This window comes from Erythrolamprus reginae, chromosome Z (assembly GCF_031021105.1).
Source record: "Erythrolamprus reginae isolate rEryReg1 chromosome Z, rEryReg1.hap1, whole genome shotgun sequence".
In the NCBI taxonomy this organism is placed as follows: Eukaryota; Metazoa; Chordata; class Lepidosauria; order Squamata; family Dipsadidae; genus Erythrolamprus; species Erythrolamprus reginae.
This window is the reverse complement of record NC_091963.1, coordinates 145,842,880-145,860,297: the sequence shown is the minus strand read 5'-3', so window position 1 is coordinate 145,860,297 and position 17,418 is coordinate 145,842,880. Positions and strand designations below refer to the sequence as shown.

The following is a 17,418-nucleotide window of genomic DNA, read 5'->3' as shown; positions in this document are numbered from 1 at the left end:
GAGATTTGCATAGTAATGAAAGGGATAAATATAATGATGATATAATAAAAACACCCAACATGTTTTAAGGCTGAGATTTATTTTAAAAGAAACATGCATTAAAAGTGATTTTTGAACCTAAGTTGACATTGAGTCCTCTATAAGAACTCAAAGATCCCCCTTATAATTCCTTACTTGGTAAAACAGAAAATTCTCTTCTTTTTATTATACACTTGTTATCAGATCAGCATGATTCAGTGTCCGTGAATGTAGCTACATTTTGTTCTACTGCATTTAAAATTAGGCAGAATTTTATTATTCACCACCAATTGTAAAACACACACGTTTAATGCCTACCACATAAAGAACACATAAACTTTGCTTAATTGCTTTTTCTTAACTGCTGCTTGTTGTTTAATTGAGGTCTCAACAGAATAATGTAGCATTTGGGGAAAAAGATACAAGACAGCAATCCACCACTGGATGCTAGGATGGAGAAGATCTCCACAGCCACCATATACTTCCCCTTTGTGCTCAGATAAGTAGGGACAAAGGTCAACCAAACACTACAAAACACCAGCATGCTGAATGTGATAAACTTGGCTTCATTGAAAGCATCTGGCAACTTCCTGGCAAAAAAAGCTACCATAAAACTAATGATGGCTAGAAATCCCAAGTAGCCCAGGACAAGATAGAACATGACAGCAGACCCCACATTACATTCTGCTATGATTTCACTGGTGAGGGAGTGCATATCCAAATTTGGGAAGGGGGGAGAGGTTGCCATCCACCAAGAACAAATACTTGCTTGAATAAGAGTGCAGAAAATAACAATGCAACTGGTCAGTTTTCGCCCCAACCATTTCCTCATATTGGACCCTGGTTTGGTGGCCATGAAAGCTACAACTACCATGATGGTTTTAGCTAATACACAGGAAACGGCCACAGCAAAGATAATGCCAAAAGCAGTTTGGCAAAGAAAGCAAGTGGTCTTGTTAGGCTGCCCCAAAAACAGCAAAGGTGAAAGAAAGCAAAGGAGAAGGGACAGAAGGAGTGTAACTGTAAGTTGCCAGTTATTGGCTTTGACTATGGGAGTGTCTTGGTGCTTTAAAAAAGTTCTAAGGACAAATGCTGTAGTTATAAATAGGCTAATCCCAATCAAGGCTAAACATGTTCCTAATGGCTCTTTATAAGACAGAAAGTTTAAAGTCTTGAGAACACATTGATCTTTCTTCTTGCTTGGATATTCATCTTCTGGACAAGGGGAACAGTCAACCATATCTGGACATTGAAAAAAGAAATTAAAAAATTGACCATGCATGGCCCAAGAGAAATGTCCATGTTCTATTCAACCTAATCCCTGCCTGTTCAACTTTGTTGTGTTATCCTATGTTGTAAGCTGTTGGTATTTAACCAAACCTTTAGTGTGTATAGCATTACCTTTTATTTGATGCCTTTAGAGTTTCTAAAATATATTGTTTATTGTTGCTCTCTGAGCTAGGGTGTTTTCTTGTAGACATTTCATTAACCAAACCAGGATGTTGCCAACTGGAAAAAAAAGGTTTGTCTAAAGGAGTGAGTGTATGTGTCAACCCTGGAGCCATCTTGTAATTTCTTCATAGGTTGCCACAGAGAGGCTAGAGAGAGCTGTGGGAAAGAGTGGGAGAGTAGAGATATCTGGGGGGATATGTAGCCAAAATAACATACTTTCTCTTGGAGGCCAAAGACACTCTAATCAGCACCTGGAGCAGAAGTGGGTTCCTACTTCAGTTTTTTAGAACCATTAGTAAACCAGTGATGATCTCACAGTGCTGGTTCATGGGTGCTGTTATTTTGGTTTTGGATTTTGTGCATGTGCACAAACTGTTTTTTTGCTTCAGTACATGTTGAGAACCTTGGTTTTTGGTACTGTGCATGCACAGACACAGTATGGGAGAAAGTGAGTCTTCGGAGAGGGTCAGCATACAAATCTAAGTAATAATAATAATAATAATTTTTATTTTTATTTATTTATTTGTTTGTTTGTTTGTTTATTTATTTATTAGATTTATATGCTGACTCGGGGCAGTTAACAACAGTAAAAAGACAATATGTACAAATCTAATATTAAAAATAATGTAAAAAACCCCAATTTAAGAAACCAATCATACCATGCATACATATTATAAGCCTAGGGGGAATATCTCAGTTCCCCTATGCCTGACGACAGAGTTGGGTTTTAAGGAGTTTACGAAAGGCAAGGAGGGTGGGGGCAACTCTGATATCTGGGGGGATTTGGATCCAGAGGGTCGGGGCCGCCACAGAGAAGGCTCTTCCCCTGGGTCCCACCAAACAACATTGTTTAGTCAACGGGACCCAGAGAAGGGCAACTCTGTGGGACCTAACTGGTCGCGGGATTCGTGCGGCAGAAGACGGTCCGGGAGATATTCTGGTCCGATGCCATGAAGGGCTTTATAGGTCATAACCAACACTTTGAATTGTGTCCGGAAACCGATCGGCAACCAGTGCAGACTGCGGAGTGTCGGTGTGACATGGGCATATTTAGGAAGGCCCATGATAGCTCTTGCAGCTGCATTCTGCACAATCTGAAGTTTCAGAACACTTTTCAAAGGTAGCCCCATGTAGAAAGCATAATAATAATAATAATAATAATAATAATAATAATAATAATAATAAAAAATTTCCTATCTACCAAATACATTCAGTTAAGGCTGCCTAGCAAAAAGCTAGGCCCAAAATTCCTAGGCCCTTTCCCAATAGTGAACAACCCAGTCACGGTGCGGGGGCAGCTTGCACTGCCTAGAATCCTAGCGAGGATCCACCCTGTATTTCACTGCAGCCTGCTTAAGCCGGTGATCAGGCCCAACATAAGGCCACACGCACAGCCACCCCCTTCCCCTGTAGTGATTCAAGGGGAACCCTACTATGGTGGGAAAAAAATTGGACTCCCACATTTTCTGGGGAAATTTGCAGTACCTAATTCATTGGAAGGGGTACCCTCTGTCGGAGGCTACCTGGGTATAGAGTCAGGATGTCAGTGCTGATAGGTTAGTCAAGCAGTTCCATGAGAATTATCTGAACAAGCCAAAGGGTCCCAGAGGGGGAAGGTAGGATGGTTTGGAATGGTACTAACCCCTATACTTATTCATCGTTCCAGGAGACAGGTTTTGCGGGAAGGGAGGCCGCCTGTCAGGTCCAAAGTCATTATGTGAAGTCCAAGGTGGGCCTGACACAGCTTGGGAGTGTGTGTGTGAGAGAGGTGGTATTTACCAGTTTTCCGAACTACTCAAAATTTCTGCTACCAGTTCTCCACATCTGGTCTGAACCTATTGAATCCCACCTCTGATGGGAAGGTAACTGCATACATGACAATGCTGGCTTCCTTGGCTAAAAAATGAGGTATCCAAGAGGTAGACATGACTGGACAGGAAAACTTTTACCTTTCAGTGGGGTAGCAAAAATGGAGCTCCACCCCAGAGCACCCAATTTGCACTGTAAGATGTTGAAGGAAAATGCAGGGCGTCCTGCATAAGCCACACCCACAGTGTGGTAGTAAAAATGTTGGTAGCGCTTCACTGCCTTTTAGGTACAGATATTGTTGTTGTTGTTGTTGTTGTTGTTGTTGTTTTAAAAAATATCATATTGATTTCTCAATGATCCCACTGAAAAATCATTGTACTAGAAATTAGTTTCTTCTTTGGATTTCTCATACACATGGAATTATATTCAAATTCTCCTGGCTAGCTGATATAATACCATGCTTCCCTCAAAATATGACTTACTCAGAAAATAAATAGTAGCTTGATTTTTACATGTGCACCCAATATAAGCCCTACCTCCAAAATAAGGTCTAATTAAGATGCCACCCCCTCCAGATGCACAGCTAAAAAATAAGGGAGAGTGGGGATGGGAGGATTGGAGCTGCCCTTTCAGATAGTTGTAGCCAGGCCTTGCACACCTCAGCCCATTCCTTTTTTGCTGGATCCAGCAAGGCTTTCCTGAAGCTGATAAAAGAGCTCTGGATCGATTCAGAGCTCTGTTATTGGCCTTGCCAGATTAAGAAGTTCCTGAAGGCCTTTGATAGTGAAAAAGAATCAGGGCGATGCACCCAAGTGAAGTGAGTCAGTGGATGACACCACCACCCCCTTTAAAAGAAGTCTTGGCTCCTTTTTTGGTGATAACAAAAATATAAGACAGAGTCTTATTTTCAGCAAACACATTTTGCACATGACAGCTTGTATTAATGCATGCTGAACTATTTTTTTTTTTGTATTTTATTACCTACCTATTTTGTGTGAAATTTCCCTTTCTGGGCAAGGAGCACAATCGTAGCAGCAGAATTTCTCACCTTCTTTCTTTCTTCTTTGATATCCAGGCTGGCAAGGATTACTACACAGAGAAAAGGGCAGAACCTATCCATACAGGTAAAAATAAATTAAGATAGAAAAACTGATTTTCTTCATCATATACTGTATTAAAAAAAGAAAGCCTGTAATGATTGATATAGATAAATATGTACATTGATCAGCAAGAATTTCTTGAAACTGGTTTGGGGAAAATTTGGAAGGTCAAGGACTTGCTTTACAAGTAATGTTTCAGAGATAGAGATATGGTGGCTCTCAGCTCCAATTTGTTCATAAATACAATTTTAAGACTCTACCCCAGTTTATCTGGGGCAGTGATGCCTAACCTTTTTCTCTTCATGTGCCAAAAGCTTGTGGTATATGCATGTGCATGCTGGCATCCATAATGCAATATGTGTACAACATCCCTGGATGCCCTCCCAGAACTCAAGGAAACCAGAGGTCCAGAAATGGGCCTGTTTCCAGTCTCCAGAGGGCCTCCAGAGTATGGGGGAGGCCATCTTTTCCCTCCTGGAGGCTTGAAGAAAGCCTCTGAAGTCTGGGAGGGTGAAAAATGGCAGAACTGGCCTCCCAAGATGGAAAACCTCAGCCTTTATACCTGGGATATACCACTGTTGAACCAATTTTACCATCAAGAAGTTTTCTTGAAAATGGATAATGCAATTTATTGCCATTTCTGGTCTTTCTTTACGTAGTCATGAAAAACAAATATTGACCAACTTTTCTATAGCGTCCTTACATATCTATCATCTCTCTCTCTTAAGTCTTCTTTTTTAAAAAAAGAGAAAATCTCAAGTTTTTTTTAAGTCTATCTGCATCAGAGATGGGTTCCTCCTGGTTCGGACCGGTTTGCCTGAACTGTTAGTAACCTGCTGGTGATGTCATGATGATGTCACAAAACTGATTCGGTCAGTTCTGATCCATGGAGGCCACCATCATTTTTAAAAAAAATTGGGAGGGAATTTTTTGGGGGAATATTTTTTTTCCTTCTGCACATGCTCAGAAGCCAAATTTATGGCACTACACATGCATTGCAGTCTAACTTTTGGCTATTTTTGGATTTTTTGCCACTGTGCATGAACATGCATGAGGTACGGGCATGCAGCATGGGAGGAAGTGAACTGGCAGCAAGGTAAGTTAGAACCCACTCCTTGTCTGCATATGGCATGTCCTCAAATCTTTGTATCATTTCATTGCTCCCATCTCTAACTTGTCAATATTCCGCTAGAAGAGTGGTGCCCCAAATCATACACAATATTCATAGGAGGCTTAATGACTTCATATGTTTATGACACAATGCATTTTCTATTGCAAAACTGTGTTAATGATTCTAGCTGTTGTCTCCTAGATTACATCTTTAAATTTTGAGAGTATAGCACATGGGCCCACCATTGTGCTAAAACATGGGGTTGTTCAAAATAGTTTTCTGAACAAATGAATTGTCTGGGATTATCCAAATTAAACCATTAGTCTTGGTTTTAGTAAACCATGTTTAGTTTTAAAAAGAAGACAACAGGAGTCTCATAGCACCTTTTTGCCTAACAAATTTTATTAAAAGCCACATGCTCACTTCTTCCTCCACAGAAACACAGAATATCTAAATTGATATAGGATTTAAATTGGAGAGAAGCAGGGTGAAGGAAGGACTCAATGATTTAAAGTCCCTTGTGTTTGTTGAATTCTTGCTTTATTTGTCTAATTTTAGACTAACATGAGACCACAATAATTGGATACTATGATATACTTGGATATACTATGATATACTTGGATATGGTAACCATGCACCATGGCGGCCAGTGGTTAGAATGCAATACTGCAGGTTAACTCTGCCCATTGTCAGGAGATCATTCCCTGACAGGTTCAAGGTTGACCTTGAGCTTCTGTGATTGGTAAAATGAGGACCCAAACAGTTAGGAGCAATATATAAACAGTTTATGTCAACATTTCAAGTAATGAACCCATAGAAATCAGAATTCCAAGACAGGTAAATTCCTCAAAGAACAGTTTTATTGGATACATCATATTGGCACAAATGATGAAATCTGACTCTAAAAGTTCTGCTGACATTCACCTAATTAAAAATAAAAGTTTCCCCTTCCCCCAGGTGTTCAATATAGTTGCTGGCTGGTTACTTGGTTATTTCCCCCTCCTCTGGCCAACCACATGTGAGAATGTCCTTGGTTCCCATGGGAAAACTTTATTGCTTTGATTACAAAATCCTATCTATTTTCCCCCTCTCTCTGTTGTGTGGCAACTTTGAAGATGCCAAGATGGCCCTAGCCTGGTTCACTTCAGGGCTGACAACGTAGAGAATTCTGTAATGCGCTATGAAGCAGAATCCAAGTACTAAGTGCTATTGCTACTGCTATTGCTCTTCATTTCAAAATATAACTGCCCATACAGGGTCAATTTCTAAAGCAGACGAAATGTCTAATCCATAAAATCCTATGTAGCTTCCGCTCTGGCAATCTCACACTACTTACCATAGCTTATAAATCTTTTGCTAGACCCATCCTAGAATATAGCTCATCTGTTTGGAACCCATACCACATTTCTGACATTAATACCCTTGAAAATGTCCAGAGATACTTCACCAGAAGAGCTCTTCACTCCTCTACCTGTAACAGAACACCCTACGAAACTAGATTTACAATCCTGGGTCTAGAAAGCTTAGAACTAAGACACCTCAAACATGTCTAAGTATTGCCCACAAGATCATATGCTACAACGTCCTGCCTGTTAAGGACTACTTCAGCTTCAACCACAACAACACAAGAGCCCATAACAGATACAAGCTTAATATTAACTGCTCCAAACTTGACTGTAAAAAATACAACTTTAGTAATCGAGTTATTGAAGCATGGAATTCACTACCGGACTCTATAGTATCATCCCCTAACCCCCAACACTTTACCCTTAGACTATCCACGGCTGACCTCACCAAGTTCCTAAGAGGTCATAAGGGGCGTACATAAGTGCATCAGAGTGCCTACCATCCCCTGTCCTATTGTCTCTCCTATATCTCCTATATCTTCTCTTCTATACCTATATTTTTTCTGCTATTCTCTCATAGTTATATTTCACTCCTTTATTTTCTCCTCTATTTCCCCTTTCATACATTCTATCTGATTATATCCTCTATAACCCTCATTGTGTATTATTGTGTATTGGACAAAACAAATGCATACATAAAAATAAATAAATAAAATACTTTTTAAAAATAATACAGCAATGGGTTTAAATTGAGAATGTTCACCTGGTTGAAAAGCCTGTGCCAGCTATTTCTGTCTTGATAAAAGCTGAAAGTTTGCTCTTCCTCGGAATCTATTTTCCCAACTTTTACTTTAGTGAAGGAATTATTTGGGAAAATCACCATCTGCATTATATCAAAACCAGTGGCAACCTCCATTTTATAATTAAAAGCCACTCTTTCTCCAGCTGAATTGTTGAAGGAAATGCCTTGAAGAAACCAGTGAAGCTGTCAGGAAAAGAAAGAACAGCTAAAACATCACATATATCATAGTGTGTTCACTTAGCTGATCAACTTGTGGGAAGCCACCACCACCCCTCCTAGAAGAATAAAGTATTTTTGAGGATTTTTTTAAAGGGGCAGGATAAAATATTTCTCATAAAAAATGAATTTTAAAAAAATTAAGGGAGATAGAAATTCAAAAGTCCAGGTCCCTGCCCCCAAGCAGATACTGAGCTGGGGCATATTTTAGAAATGCAGATTTGGTCATCCATTACTCCCTACAGCAAAGTCTGAACAAATTAGCCTTCACTCAAGATCCAAACCAGGTCAAAGCCATTAAGCCATAAGAGGAATTACCCAACACTCCTTCAGAACACAAGCCTTTTCACTGCATCTTCTCAACAGTCCAAATTTCAATCAAACCTGGGAGTTCAGACAACCTATAGAACCAGCTATGACCTCTACATAACTCCTACAACAGTCAATAGAATACATGTCCTTGCACAGCAAAAGGAAGCTCAAGTGCAAGGCTTAAAGAAAGTATAAAAAAATCCCCCACTCTCAACTCCCTGTAGTCAGCTGCACCAGAACCCATGTGGTTCTGCTTCATCATTAAACCATCTTTCCAATTAGCTGCCAGCCTATATTTTGTCTCCAGTAGCTATCTTCTGGCTTGGAATTACAGTTCCACTACAGTTCTCCAGAACCTGACAGAACCCTTGGATTTCACCTCTGCCTCAGAGGTTTTCTACCCCAGAGCACAGCTCTGCTCACCCAAAGCCTGCCGTTGACGCTGGAGAGTGGGCTTTGGGCTCTTGGCATCAGTGGCTGGCACGGGGCCGTTGTTGTTGTTGTCACGGTGGCTGCCCTGTGCCGGCCAGCAAAGCCGGCTGCTCGGGAAAGCAGCTTTGCTGCTCGCCTTGTGCCGCGGGGGGGAGGCGGTGGAGGTCAGGGGTTTGCAAGCAGCCACAAGGTGGCCGTGCGGGCTGGGGCGGGAGAAGGCTAGAGTTGCGTGGAAAGTGGCACCCGCTGGTGGGGCCTGGTCTGAGAGGAGCCGCTGCTGTCGCTGCACCAATGGCAGCTGCCGTGGGGGCAGAGCAAAGGGGAGGGCACTGAGGCTGTGCCCACCGGAGAAGCGGAGAGAGAGCGAAGTGGACTAAAAGAAAGAAATGGGAAAGAGAGGGAAGGAAAGAGAAATGGAGAGGAAGAATTAGCTGGTGACATTACTGTTGTCCTGAGGATGCCCAGTTGAGGGTCACCTTTCATTAAATGGGCCTACTGAAATGGTCCCTATTTATCTACATGATTACTCGCTTTTGAATTGCTAGGTTGGCAGAAATTGGAGCAAATGATGGGATCTCATCCTTCCACAAAGCAACACTCTGATCTTTAATACAAGCTTGCAAATCATCAAACCAGTGTCCTAACCACTGGAGCCACTGTGATTCTTATTACCTGCCAAGGTTGAAGATCCTGTCTTGCAAGTCTCTTTTCTTTCATTAATGCTCGGTGGAGGAACCTAAATGAAGACATGGCATGTAAAGCATGTGCCAAAAGATAGACAGCATTAAAGATACTGTAACTGTAACCAGTCATCTGCATTTCAAAAACAGCATCTGGAAGCACCTCCAACTTCTCTACCCCAGTGCATACTTTATCCTGCTCCAGTGATTCTTTGCAATCTGAAAAAGTACACTGAAATGCTTGCTCCCAAAAATCCTGTAGGAAATTGTCCCCTTCTTCTGGGCAGCATTTTAGGTTCTGAAGGTATGTCTGAAACCCAAGTGGTTCATTTGAAGGGACTTCAAAGGAAATGGTGCCTTGGAATAATTTTGAATCCCAACTGGTTACAAGGCCCATTATTGTGAAATCAATTTGTGCAGTCACAATCCACAACTTTCCAATTGATGCATTTTCCTGATGAAAGGAATCTGACTGAAACATTAAAGAACTCAGCCACATCACTGTAAGAGTTTCTCCATACACAACAAATATGTTGACCCTGTTGTCTAGAACATATTGATAAGTACTTGAGGATACTTTGTTGATTTGGGTTAACGAGGGCAAACGACCTTGGCTTGGGATTCTTTGTATGAAGGCAGAACATATTCCATTCTGGAAAAATAAATGTTCCAAGATCTTCAAGAAATTATCTCCGCTCTCATCTCTCAAAATAATGAGTCCAACCCAAGACCATCCAAAATGCTTCAGTAATTGGACAATTCCTGTATACTGATGGGCCTCATTTGAAACCATGCGATAAAAAGAAGGAAAGCGTGTTGGGTTGTTTTGTTCAGAGGCAAAAGAACCATATGTGAGCTAAAAGAAAATGCACATATATTTACTGTAAGACACATCTTTCAGTCTTTGTGACTGCCTCTTTAGAACACAGTGTCTCAGATGATGATTTCAATGTCTTTTCTTCATTCTGTCATCTGCACCTCTATAACTATGTGGTTTGGTTCTGCAACCCAACAAGACAGACACAAACTTCAGAGGATAATCAGAACTGCAGAAAAAACAAACACCAACCTCCCTTCCATTGAGGACCTGCATACTTCACGAGTTAAAAAGAGGCTGTTTAAAATATTTACAGACCCCTGACATCACTGGACATAAATTGTTTAAATTCCTACCCTCAAAATGATACTATAGAGCATACCAAGACAACTAGACACAAGAACAGTTTTTTCCTGAACGCCATCACTCTGTTCAACAAATAATTCCCTCACCACTGACAAACTATCCACTAAGGCTGCAGTACTATTACTATTAGTCTTTTCATTATTCATATCACCCATCTCTTCTCACTTATAACTGCAGGACTGTAACTTTTTTGCTTGTATCCTTACGGTTTATATTGATATTATTTCCTGATTGCTTATTTGTAATCTTTGACAATCATTAAGTGTTGTACCTTATGATTCTTGATAAATTTATTTTGTCTTTTTATGTACACTAAGAGCGATCGCACCAAAACAAATTCCTTGTGTGTCCAATCATACTTGGCCAATAAAGAATTCTATTCTATTCTATTTTGTTCTGTTCTGTCCTGTCCTATTCTATCCTATCCTATGCAAACAATGCTGGTCTATGAGGAAGAAATAATTTCTAAACAGGAATAATAATAAATAAAACTGTTCAAATCCATTACTCTGCCTTATTTTGCTGTTCTTTAATTGTCAAGATCTTTTAAACCACAATAACCTGGCTTCATTTTAAATAGAGTCAAACATTCTCTATCATACAATATTAGGAAGAAGGGGCACTCCCTAGAGTTCATAGGTAAGAAAGTGAGGAGAAATAAAGGGAAAAATTTCTTCACCCAGAGGGTTGTTAGTTTATGGGATTCCCTTCTAGAAGAGGTTGTGACAGCTGTCAGCCTTGATAGCTTCAAGACAGGATTAGACAGATTCATGAATGCCACGTGTATCGGTAGTTATTGAAATGGATGCCCATGTTCCCCCTCTATGTTGGTTGAGGCAGGCAAAATTCCCCTGAGTATCATTTGTTGGGGAGGGTTTTGCCTTCTCTTTCTGCTCAAGTTCCCCATGGACAATTGGTGGGGCACTGTGTGACACAGAATGCTGGACTCGATGGGCTTTTGCCTGATTCAGCATGGCTCTTCTTAGGTTCTTATTTGTTGCCAGTCAAATCTTTCTTCTTTTTTTTTCTAAATTGTAATCTACTCCATCTTCAATTATAATCAAATCAGTAGTGGTGCAAAAGTCAGTTAAAGCATCTGATTGTAAAACAGGAGAGGGTGAGTTTTAGTCCTTCATTTGGCATGAAGCTAGCTAGTTGATATTGGACCAGTCACTGTTTCTCAATTCTAGGAAGGAAGCAATGGCAAACTGCTTCTGAAATCTTGGCAACAAAACTGTAGAGACTTGCCTAAGCAATCACTAGGGGTCAAGATAACTTGATAGACAAGAAATATATTTCAAGAACTCACCTGTGGAATTTTATAAAGAGTTAAGATGTCAGACATATGGAAGGAGATATCAGAGCCAAGTCCCCCAATGATGGCCATGAGATTTTTCTGGTTATTGCATGCATAGTTGGGGACAAATCTATCAAATTTGAAGAGCATGTCCAATGTTGTCTGATAAGTCATCTTCTCATCATAATAACTATCACAGATGTGGAATCCAAGTGTGAGATTGGGCAAGATCTGGGGATTTTGGTTAATCTCATTTACTGCAAATGCCAAGCCCAAAACATGTTGGTAGAATTTTGTCACTATGCTGAAAGACAGTTATGTTCATATTGTACAACCCATATAAGTAACTGTTTTTTGTTTTTTAAAAAAACAGTCTCTGGATGCCTTTTATTTACTACAAGCAATCTAAAATTTGGGTGGAAAATCAATAGAAACAAAATGAGGTGTTGTTTATATGTAGTTGTGGAGTCAAGCTACAAAAATAGTCAGAGAGAGTGGAGGAACAGCCCAAAAGATGTAAAAAATTAGGTGAATTCATGAAAGGTTGTATAACCTTGAAATCAACATGGAGAATATACATTTATTTATTTATTTATCTATCTATCTATCTATCTATCTATCTATCTATCTATCTATCTATTTATTTATTGGATTTCTATGCCGCCCCTCTCCATGGACTCGGGGCGGCTAACAACAGTGGTAGAGATGTCCATATTATTTCATAGAAATGCTTCAGAAATATTTAGTTTTATTAAAAAATAAAATAAAATACAAGCTCCAAAAATATACAATTAGGATAAAAGATTGGATAAGCAAAGCGCCCTCCTAGTGAAGCTTACATATTGTTCTTACAGCTTGTTTAAAGGCACATATTCTGAATGCTTTTTCCTGGGATTCCCAAAGCAAAGTACAGTAGATTAGCATCCAGTCATACATGTAGAAAGCTATGGAGCTGATTCTTGCTTATGAGCCACAGTGACACAATGGTTAGAATGTAGTACTGCAGGTTACTTCTGCTGACTGCCAACTGCCTGCAATTTGACAGTACAAATCTCACCAGGCTCAATGTTGACTCATCCTTCCATCCTTCCGAGGTATGTAAAATGAAGATCCCAAATTGTTGGGGACACTAAGTGGACTCTAAACCACTTAGAGAGGTCTGTAAACCTCTGTGAAGCAGAGTGCTATTGCTATATCCCACCATGCATTACTTTATTTTCACATAAAATAAAGGACCCGGATTGTGGGGGCAATATGCTGGCTCTGTTAAAAAGTGCTATTGCTAACATGTTGTAAGCTGCCCTAAGTCTAAGGAGAAGGGTGGCATAAAAATCAAATAGATAGATAGATAGATAGATAGATAGATAGATAGATAGATAGATAGATAGATAGATAGATGCATGCATGCATACATTCATACATACAGAGGTGGACTGGTCAACGAGATAGAATGAGGGTTGAATCAGAAGAAAAGAAGCATTAAAGAATCAAGAGGAAAGGAAAGTCTGAGGAAGTTCTGTTTGGAAGAAACAGATGTGAACCCCCAAAAGTGAAATTTTTAACATGGACTTAGTATGCTAAATAACTTGATGTGTTTTTTAAAAAACACATTAAGTTATTATTTGACAAGATGAGAACCTGTTTAGTGTAGGGGTTAAGGAATCAGCTAGAAACCAGTAGTTTAAGAGTTCTAACTCTGCCTTAAGTGAGAAGTCAGATATGAATGACCTTGTGCCAGTTACTGTTCTTCAGTTCTAGGAAGAAGAAGGCAATGACAAACCACTTCCAAAAATGCTGCCAAGAAAATTGAATGGACTAGCCCAGGCAGGACCCATTGACATTACAAAGAAGGTGCTGAGACTTTGGAAAAAGTCCAGAGAAGATCAACTAAAATGATGAAAGACCTGGAAAGAAAAACATATGGAGAACAGTTGCAGGATTTGAATATGGCTAATCTAGAGAAAAGAAGAATTAGGAGTGACATGAAAGTAGTATTCCAGTTTTTGAGGGGCTGCCATAAAGAAGAGGAGGGGTCAATTTATTCTCCAAAACACCAGAAGGAACTTGTATCTGTATAACCACCCTGACTTCCCTTCCTCTCTTCACACAGCTCAGTCCAATGCAATTCTTACATCAGTTCAAACATTCCATTGCATCTGATGAAATTGGCTGCATCTCTTGAAAGCTGATATATTTCAGGAGAATTTGTTGTTGTACAAAGTGCAACCACTTACCCCCTGAGTTTTTGATACCATGTACCAACATGGTTTTCCTCATACAATGTGTCAAAGAGAGAGGGGAGAAGTTTAAAGAACAGACTAAATTATGTAGTGAGGTGGTAGAAGCAAGCATGGTCAACAAATAAAAAGAAAGGTTAGGGGAGACATGATAGCATAAAAGGCAAGACAAGAAACAAAGGATGGAAACTAACCAAGGAGAGATGTAATCTAGAACTAAGGAGAAATTTCCTAACAGTGAGATAAATGTACCAATGGAATTACTTGCCCATTTCTCTGAAATGCACACGTACAAAAGAAAGCAACAAAAATGATAAAGGGACTAGAAACCAAGACTATCAAACCAATATGAAGAGAGGTTGCTGGAACTGGGCATGGACAGTCTAGTGAAAAGGAGAGCCAGGGGGGGACATGATAGCAGTATACAGGTATTTGAGGTGTTGCCACAGAGGGGAGGGAGTCACACTATTTTCCAGAGCACCAGTGGGCCAGACCAGGAGCAATGGATGGAAACTGACCAAGGAGAGATTCAACCTGGAAATAAAGAAGAACTTTCTGATGGTGAGGGTGATCAACCAATGGAATGGCCTGCCAGCAGAGGTTGTAAATGCCCCAATACTCGACATATTCAAGAGGAGATGGACTGCCATCTGACTGAGGTGGTGTAGGATTCCTGCTTGAGTAGGGAGTTGGACTAAATGACCTGCAAGGTCCCTTTCAATTCTAAAAACAAACAAACAAACGGTATATGGTATTCTGTGTCAATTATAATGTATTATAATTGGGGTAGTCTGCTGCCCAGACGGGGGTGAATGCAGTGGGGTAGCGAAAATGGAGCTGCACCCCAAAGCACCAAATTTGCACTGAAAGATGTTGAAAGAAAATGTAGGGCATCCTGCATAAGCCACGCCCACAGTGTGGTAGTAAAAATTTTGGTAGCCCTTCGCTGATTAGAGGTATAAATTGAAAGAATATGAGAGAGAGTTTAGCTTATTTATCTACTTATTTCCCCTTTAATTTCCCTTTATAAATTGTAAGATTAAGTTTTTAAACTGTCTCCTTCATTCATCCATTACATTTGCATATCACCAAGTCTTACGAATTACAGAGTGGTCCAACCAATAGCTTCTTTCATAGAAAAGAGAATGGAGTTACGTACTCAGTTCCAAGAGTTTCTTACATTGGAAACTGGAATTTCAAGTCCTGTGAAGGTTGTTTGTGGAAGGAAAGTTCATGAAAAAAGTACCACATCTGGGAAGTAATCCCACCTATGAGGAAGTCACCTGGTTGATACGATTCATGAGGGATGGAAAGGGAATCAGATGGAAAACAAACTCTTGCATTGGTACTGTTTTCTATATGAGAAAAGAGAAGAAACAAGACTTCTAAAATCATCATCTAGGCACAGATTAGTGCTCAAATGTCATTCAAGAACCTCATCATTAGGTCTATATTTAATTCAAGCAAGCTCTTTCAATAATGTTCAATGATGAGAATGTCTCATAACATGGAAAGGAAAAGTGGTGGGGAAAACTCCTCAGCCACACCTGTCTTCTCTCCAGTTTTGAATGGCAGGAGGTAAAGGGGTTTTATAACCATGTTTGAACGTATACATTTTTTTCTTTTAACTTTGATAAAACTGTTGGGCTTTGTTTGAGAAGTAGTAATTATTGTAATTCAGATAATTGCAGGGAAGACAATGAGAGCTGTAATGTATTGTTTCCATTCCATATCAATGAGGATTCTCAGTCATCTAGATTATAGTTTTCTAAAAGGTGGTTTTTTTCAAGTCAAGTGGACCTTCTTTATTTTTCCATGAAGATGTTTTGCTTCTCATCCAAGAAGTTTCTTCAGTTCTGATTGAATAGTGGGGAATGGAAAGATTTACATTCCTTGTAGCCATCTGTTCATTATTAGTCTTTCTGAGAGTGAACAGCCCTGTCTCAACAGGAGAGGGATATGACACCAGCTATCTCCTGTTTGCAACATAGTTCTACTTCCTCTTCCTCATTCTTAACCCTTCCCTGAGTGAATAATCTCTATTCTAATAGCTATTTATTAAGATAGACTGGCAATTTCTTTCTATATTCTTCTAATTTTGCCAGACACGTTATTATATTATTATTTTTCAATCTTCTATTGAAATTTATCTTAGTTATATATCCTTTTTCTAGTGCTACCTCCTTAACCTATTTCTGTTATCTGGGTTATCGGTGTCATTTCTAATATCCCTTTTTTTCTTTAATCCTTACTCATTCCCTTTGTCTTTGTATCATTTCATTTGTCCCTTGTGTGATCACTTTTCTTTAGACAGTTCACCATAGAGAAACTGTTAAGGGAGGTGATGATCTGGCATTCTAGCAACATGGCCTACCCAGCATGGCTGGGCTTTCATCAGCAGGGTGGGAATTGATGGCAAGCCTGCTCTGGAGAGGACCTCAGGGTCAGACACTTTATCCTGCCACCAGATCCTCAGAATTATATGGAGGCAGGTCATGTGGAAATGGTTCAATTGCCTAGCAAGTCTCCTGTATACAGTCCAAGTCTCACTGGCATACAACAAGGTAGTTAGCAATACTGCTCAGTAGACTTTGAGCGTTTTATCCAGGCTTATAAAAGCAACAGCTATTATGATCCTAATGTATAAATTATCTGGTGAGATAGGATTTAATTGTCTCAAATATAAAAAAATAAATTTAATTATGTATGTGAGTGCACATCATGAAAAAATATGAAGATGTGAGTGTGAAAAGTGAATTTTCCACTTTAGATAAAATAATAATAATAATAATAATAATAATAATAATAATAATAATAATAATAATAATAATTTATTAGATTTGTATGCCGCCCCTCTCCGAAGACTCGGGGCGGCATACAAGGTTTTTGTTTAGCGAATAGAATCAGTTCTCAATGGACTGTGAAACATTTAAGTAAAATCTTTGTAAATGTATTACTGTTGGATCATATACAGTATAGCATGTAAGCATTGTTTCTTTTTCAATTATATTTTATTTTCTTCTGTTAATTTTTTGCTTCTTGTATTTGTTGGGAAATGCCCAGCCAGGTAGAAAGAAGGAATCAAGTAGGAAGTTAACCTTGAATTATTGCAGTCAAAAGAAATCCAGGAATCCTCCCCTACTTCATGGAACCTTATTTATCTGTTCCCAAGAGAAGGTAAGCAGTCTAAGGATATTTCTCTATTATAGGTACTGTAGAATTGCAATCAAAAACTCTTCAAGTCTTAATCTGTTGCTTGGACCCGTCAGTGTTTCATTAACAAAAGTCAACCTGCCACTCAAAAGACTTTCTCTTTTTAGATCACAACCAAAACTCAGAGACAAAATTAAATTTATTTATTTATTTATTTTTATGCCACCCTTCTCCTTAGACTCAGGGGGGCTTACAACATATTAGCAATGC

At 39.4% G+C, this 17,418-nt stretch overlaps 2 protein-coding genes across 2 annotated transcripts in view; both read right to left on the bottom strand.

The window, feature by feature from the left end:
* Positions 1–17,418, bottom strand: part of LOC139154299 (uncharacterized) — a 1,065,525-nt gene that overhangs the window by 310,044 nt on the left and 738,063 nt on the right. The gene's annotated exons all lie outside the window — the stretch shown is intronic.
* LOC139153191 (vomeronasal type-2 receptor 26-like) lies at positions 362–12,055 on the bottom strand. Its single transcript, XM_070726825.1, has 5 exons — positions 11,771–12,055; positions 9,271–10,134; positions 7,600–7,821; positions 4,265–4,391; positions 362–1,260 (listed from the first exon to the last, which is right to left on the bottom strand). The coding sequence occupies exons 1-5, from the start codon at positions 11,930–11,932 to the stop codon at positions 362–364; spliced, it is 2,274 nt and encodes a 757-aa protein (XP_070582926.1). The 5' UTR covers positions 11,933–12,055.

Bases quoted from the DNA above. Each gene is read 5' to 3' on its own strand.
- LOC139153191 (XM_070726825.1), bottom strand. From the start codon at position 11,932: ATGACTTATCAGACAACATTGGACATGCTCTTCAAATTTGATAGATTT. The intron at 10,135-11,770 runs GTGAGTTCTTGA...ATTTTCTTTTAG, and splicing joins CTCTTTATAAAATTCCACAG to CTCACATATGGTTCTTTTGC. The intron at 7,822-9,270 runs GTAATAAGAATC...TTTTCCTGACAG, and splicing joins AGGATCTTCAACCTTGGCAG to CTTCACTGGTTTCTTCAAGG.